The 6,304-nt window shown below is 35.9% G+C and overlaps 1 protein-coding gene across 1 annotated transcript in view; it reads left to right on the top strand.

Moving 5' to 3' along the window:
* Positions 1 to 1,838: 1,838 nt before the first annotated feature.
* Aspm (abnormal spindle microtubule assembly) overlaps positions 1,839 to 6,304 on the top strand; it is a 66,804-nt gene continuing 62,338 nt past the window's right edge. Inside the window, exons 1-3 of the mRNA XM_023707217.1 lie at positions 1,839 to 1,972; positions 3,783 to 4,028; positions 4,924 to 4,991. Of these exons, the coding sequence (XP_023562985.1) occupies positions 1,843 to 1,972; positions 3,783 to 4,028; positions 4,924 to 4,991 (444 nt within the window). The 5' untranslated portion in view covers positions 1,839 to 1,842. The remainder of the gene's footprint in view (positions 1,973 to 3,782; positions 4,029 to 4,923; positions 4,992 to 6,304) is intronic.

The following is a 6,304-nucleotide window of genomic DNA, read 5'->3' as shown; positions in this document are numbered from 1 at the left end:
GGGCGGGGTGGGGGAGGCACTGCGGAGTGGTGGGGGGCGGCCCGAGGGGCTGGGAGAGGGTCTGGCCCACGCTGCGCCTGGGCTGGGACTGGTCCCGCCGTCCTTATGTTTTATCTTTAGACTGGGCTTTGTTAAGTCATCCAGGTTGGCTAAGAAATTGTAGTTTTCTTGCTTCAGCATCCCAAATTCCTGGGATTATAGGCATGCAGACACCACTCCTAGAGTTTTTATTCTTTTAGTATTTTTCTTGTAATTTACAAACATAAGAACTATTTGCTCATGGACTATGCAAAAACAGTATGCTGGATTTCACACAATCTGCAGTTTGCTGACTCTTGCTCTGATTTGCTCTTTGTTCATATTTAGTAGTAGTATATGTTGTTGTGAAAAGTACACTTTAGAATCAGTCTGTACCAGTTTTCTAGGTAGTTGTTCTTAAGGCTTATTGCTTATTAAAATAATTTTTTAATTTGATCCATTGACTTTTACTTTGTTCCATCATATCTAATTTGGGCCACTATAATTATTGCCTTATAATTTTGTTTTTAGTCTTCACATTTTACTATCTGTACAGTTTTCTAAAATATAAATGAAAAAACTGGATTAAAATTGTTATCTGGCATACTTGGTGCTTTAAAATGACTAATGGTGCAGGCTGAGAGGTTGTATTGCCCACAATTAAATCCCTGTACATGCTAGCCATGGCCCCCGTCACAAGTGGCTTACTTGCTCTAAGCCCCTATACCCTAATTATATAAATTGTAGATAATTATAGCACTCTTCTCATACATTCATTTTGATAATTGTGAGTGAAAGACTTAATATTTGATAGTACCTAACATAATTATTCAAATATTAGCTACCACTATTATTAATATTCTTAAATTTTATCTACCTTTTCAGACCTCTTCTGTCATTGCTCATGTATTTATACAGGCCATCTTCTTGATCCCTAATTTGCATTTAATGAGTTAGTTCAAGGGTACAGTATTCCCATTCAGAAGGGCTTTTCTCTCCCTTTAAACTTCTTCCATATTAGACAGAACTACCCAAAGGCTGGGCACCATATCTTTTAAATTCTGTATTTTCCCTATACCTTACACAGAGTCTCAAATCCATGTACATAGTTAGTTGTGGTTGAATCTGGATTGGACTACAGCTTCTGTAGACAAAAATTAATTATTGTGTATGGACTATAACTTCAAAGTATTGGTTTTATTGATCCCTGAATTGGAGCATGATAGTTTCAGTATTTCCTAAATGAATATGGTTGTGAAGAACCCACACTTTAATGTTTAAATCAGTTAATTATTTTGGACATTTATTCCTAACAGTATTCTCTTTTCTAATTTATTTTAGATTCGTTAAGATTCAAAATTCCTACTTATCAAACAACCAAAGGGACAAAATCTGTTGTTGCTGTGGCACAATCCAGTTTGACCTTCATAAAGCCATTGAAAACAGGCATGTGTTCATTATATTTTAACTGTCTGAGAAGTTGAATGGAATGAAACATTAACCCAGTTCTAATGGAAACAAGTTCATTTTTTTATGTGAATAAAGGTTATAAAGAATTGTTCAAGTTTGTATTCAAATTAAACAAAGATACTCTATCAGTCTTTACTGAAATTGACTTATAGTGGCTTGGGATATTTAAACAACCCGGAAATATTGCTGTACTTTTCTCCTTTGCTTTCTAGCAAGAATGGAAAGCAAATGTTCAGTGTTTTAAAGGTGGCTTTTTAGGGTTAAAGAAAAGGCTTTTGGTTTACATTATATAATAACTCAATGGAAATCTTCTTATACAATCACATTGAATTCCTAGATATTCCTAGACACCCAATGCCATTTGCTGCAAAAAACATGTTTTATGATGAACGCTGGAAAGAGAAGCAGGAACAGGCTTTCACTTGGTGGCTAAATTTCATACTCACTCCTGATGACTTCACAGTGAAAACAAACATTTCTGAAGGTAAGTGTCAAATTAATGTTTAGAGGGGCCGGGGAGATGGCTCAGTGGGATAAGCACTTCCCTGGCAACCACAAGGGCCTGAGTTCAATCCCCGGTTCCACCAAAATAAATAAATAAATAAAATAAATTAATGTTTAGATTCAATAATGTTCTAAGGTCAAAATTTGAACATCTGTCATTATTTCATTGTACCTACTCTATTAAGTTATAGCTAATGGCACATAGTTTTTCCTCACATAGATTTTCTATACTAAAATGTAGTTTTCACTATTTATAAATTTACTATTTACTTTCTACTTCCCATTCTCTCTTAGCCATGGAATCAATCCTTATGGCCAGGCATTTGGGGTATATTACATCCACTGCCAAATACCTTAATGAAGAATTATGTAGGAAAGCTTCAGGATTATGGGGAACCTGAAAATCAATTCATATGAGGAATTTTACAACATTTCATTCTTCTTTTCTTGGGGAGGGGGAGCATTAACCAGGAATCAAACTCAGAACCTTATGCTTGCCAGGCTAGTGCTATGCTGCTGAGCTATATCACCTGCCCAACACTTCATTATTTATTCTGGATGAGAAGACTTGGCTATGGGACAAAGTAGAAACATGGTACCTTTCACACATATGAGTTTTGTCTGAAAGAAAAAGGGACTTTTGTACTGCTTTTTTAAGTTGTAGGCATCAGTTTCAGCTCAAAGTGAGGGAACACAGGAACATTTGAATTGTCAAACTGGCAGGTAGACTATTGCCAAATGGTGATCTTTAGTGATGCAGGCTTTACTTATGCTTTTTTTGATCTGGGTCTCACTATGTAGTTCAGGCTGGCCTTGTGCTTACTGTGTAGCCCAGGTTCCCTCGCTTCTGCTGTGATCTTCCTGCCTCAGCCTTCCAAGGGCTGGGATTACATGCACGTGCCACCGCACCCAGCCATTGTTGCAGTGTTAAAACAGTGGTTTATATTTCTCAGAGAAATATAAGGGAAATAGGGGAATGAGCTTTTGTTCTCTTAAGAAAAAGTACTTAACAGATTTTTGTTCTCTTAAGAAAATTTTTGCTCTCTTAAGAGAATGTTTAACAAAAGTTCACATTCCTTTTGAAATTAAATTTGTATTTAAAAAAGGTCAGATTTTTTAGATAAATTTATTAAGGGAATAGAGACAGAATCTAGTTACACATAAACCATTTTCTGCTTCTTCTTTTTTTTTTTTTTTTTTTTTTTTTGAGACAGAGTGTTGTGTAGTCCAGGCTGGCTTTGAACTCATGATGTAGCCCAGGATGGCCTCAAACTTGTGGTGGTTCTCCTGCCTCAGCCTTCCAAGTGCTGGGGTTACAGGTGTGCACCCCCATGCTCAGTGAGAAACCGTTTTTTTAGTCTCTCAGATGCCGAGGTGAAGAGATGCTTGAGTTTGTAGTAAGAACTAGTTAGATTTGGGGTGTTTTCTGCAGGCAGAGCGGGTGGGTTGTGATGAGCATTGGCCAGATGTCCTTGGTGAATGGTGACACTTGTATTTGGAGATTCAAAAGTGAGATGAAAAACTTGGAAAGAGTGGGGAATACATTCTGTTTGGGCTTTCTTTTTTTAAATTTTTTATTTTTATCAGCACATGGTTGTAGTGCATAACCTCGCATTCTTCATGGGGAAGTGGTGCGTGCATGTACCAATCTCTGTTTTGTTTCATCCCCTTCCTCTCCTTTCTGCCTCTATCAAAAAAATTTGTTTTTCTATTTTTGTATTTTACTGCTGGATTTAGGAATGCGTAGAGATGTTATTTAACCAGAAACATTTGTCCTGTTTCCTCCCCAGTAAATATTGCAACTGTGCCTTTGGGAATGGAGAATCAACATAAAATAAGTGTTCCTAGAGCACCTACAAAAGACGAAATGTCTCTCAGAGCTTATACTGCTCGGTGCAGGTTGAACAGATTACGTCGCGCAGCATGCCATTTATTTACTTCTGAAAAAATGGTTAAAGCTATTAAAAAGCTAGAAATTGAAATTGAAGCTAAGCGGTTAATTGTCCGAAAAGATAGACACCTTTGGAAAGATGTTGGTAAGAATCTTATAAAAGTATTGAAATTATTTCCTTAAAAACACTTTGTCGGTTCCCTTCCTTTCTCCCTCTGTCCCTACCTCCCTTCCTTCTTTCCCTACTACTGGGGATTGAATTTAGAGAGCACCAAGTTACAAATTTTTGATTTTGAGGCAGGGTCTAAATTGTCTGTTCTGGCCTCCAACTTGGAGTCCTGTCTCCTTTTATCCAGTAAACTCTAGAGATTTTGTGTTTCTTCCCCATGTACCCTGCTTTATTGAGATATAATTGAGGAATAAAAATTGTATGTATTTGACATGGGCAACGTTTTGATATGTGCTTGTCTTATGAGCGATGACCATGGTGAAGCTAATAAACATATTTATCTGTGTGTGTATGTGTGTGTGTGTGCGCTCATGTGTGTGCATTTTTTGTCCATTCCCCTGTTGAAGGACACTTGAGACTACCTCCATAGTTGCATATTATAAGTCATACTGCAGTGAACATGAAAATGCAGTTATCCCTTCCACACGCTCATGTTGTTACCTTTGTGCTTATAGCCAAGCCTGTGTATTTCAAATGTACTTTAGCTTTCATGCCAAAACGCACATTCGTAGGTATGATTATGTCTACTTAAGAATAGAAATAGTTTTCATTTAACTTACTTCATATAAGTGATTTGTTTCACTGATATTATCTCCATTAAATATTGTTTTTGTTTTGTACTTGAGATCAAGTGTTGAACTTGCTACATCATATAGCCCAGTCTGACCTCAAACTAATGATCCTACTACTTCAGCCACCTGAGTGCTGGGATTAGAGAAATGAGCTCCAATCTCAAGCTTTCCATGAGGGTTTTCTTATTGTTTCTTAAGTTAGAGTTCTGAATTTAACTTTCCTTTGACCTGCATTTCAGGAGAACGCCAGAAGGTATTGAATTGGTTGTTGTCATATAATCCTTTGTGGCTTCGAATTGGCCTAGAGGTAAATCTGTTTCGGATTTTAAAAGCTATTTATAGTGTTCTTTTTAATGATATTTAGAATAGACTCTTTAATTATTTTCATTTATAAAAGTTACAGTCATTTGATTAGCTAGATTTTATCACTGAGTATAAAATGTAAGGTCATTCATTTAATGCTTGTTAGGTAACTAGACCGTGCCATTACATCTTGGCATATTGTCACTTAAATAGTCATAATCGGGTACTGGATGTAATGAGAACTCTAGTGAAATCATTTTAAACATTTACAAATAAGGACTGAGTCATTTTAAATACTTTGAATTTGTTTGAAAATCAGTGACGTATGTATTACTTTCACTTCATCTGCTAAAGTTTAGATGTGTAATGGCTTCAAAAGACAATAATCGTTCAGGCTTTGAACATACACCAGTCTGATGGCAAAGCATAAATTTCTAGTCTTTTGATGGAATACTCGTCATAGAAATGTCATTTAGGGCTGGGAATAGATATAGTTCAGTAACATTAAGCGCCTGCTTGGCAAACGCAAGGTCCCAAGTTTGAACCCTGGTAATGCAAAAAAAAAGTCATCTAAATTTGAGTTATTTACTAGTTAACTCAATAGTATATCAAAATATAAAACTAATGGAATTAGTGACACTAGTGCTAGTAGTTGTTCACAAGTTTACTTTTATAAAATGGTGTCTTCTGCGCTTCCTTTTTAATCTTTTGCTAATATTTTAATAATTTTTTGTAGGTTTCTTCCATAAAGTACTTTATTCCATATATTAAAATAGAGGAATTTTGATGGCTAACAGGAGTTTGCTGGAATGATCTAGCTTCTTTGTACCATTAGCTTGGGCATCAAAGAGAAGAAGTTTACTATGATTGTGTCATTGCTAAAATTTATTTTAGTTCCTTTACCTTCCATTAGTTGACAAATTACATTTGAGCTGGCTGTGCTCTACATGTCAGATAATTATGGATCCTCAAATGATGTAAAGGCTCCTAATATTTGGGATATTTTGCAGCAAAGGTAGAAACTTGCAAAGGGTTTTATAACTTTTGCTTAGATGTATTTTTTTTGTTAAGTTCACCCATATTCTATTGTACAGAGCACATTGATGAAGCCCAAACTAGGTGGGAGACATATTACCCACTTAAAGGAGACACAGTCAGTGGTTGTGGTAGTGTTGTAAATCCTTTTTATAGGGAACACAGAAGTCAGTAATTGTGAACAGTAAAGCCTCTGTCTTAGATTCATACTCTAGGATTCTATAAATAGACATGACCTTTGAAAATTTTGAAAAAGCCATAAAGATGAAACAAATATATAAA

This window comes from Octodon degus, unplaced genomic scaffold, assembly GCF_000260255.1.
Source record: "Octodon degus isolate 3935 unplaced genomic scaffold, OctDeg1.0 scaffold00009, whole genome shotgun sequence".
In the NCBI taxonomy this organism is placed as follows: domain Eukaryota; kingdom Metazoa; phylum Chordata; class Mammalia; order Rodentia; family Octodontidae; genus Octodon; species Octodon degus.
This window is presented reverse-complemented; position numbering and strand designations above follow the sequence as displayed.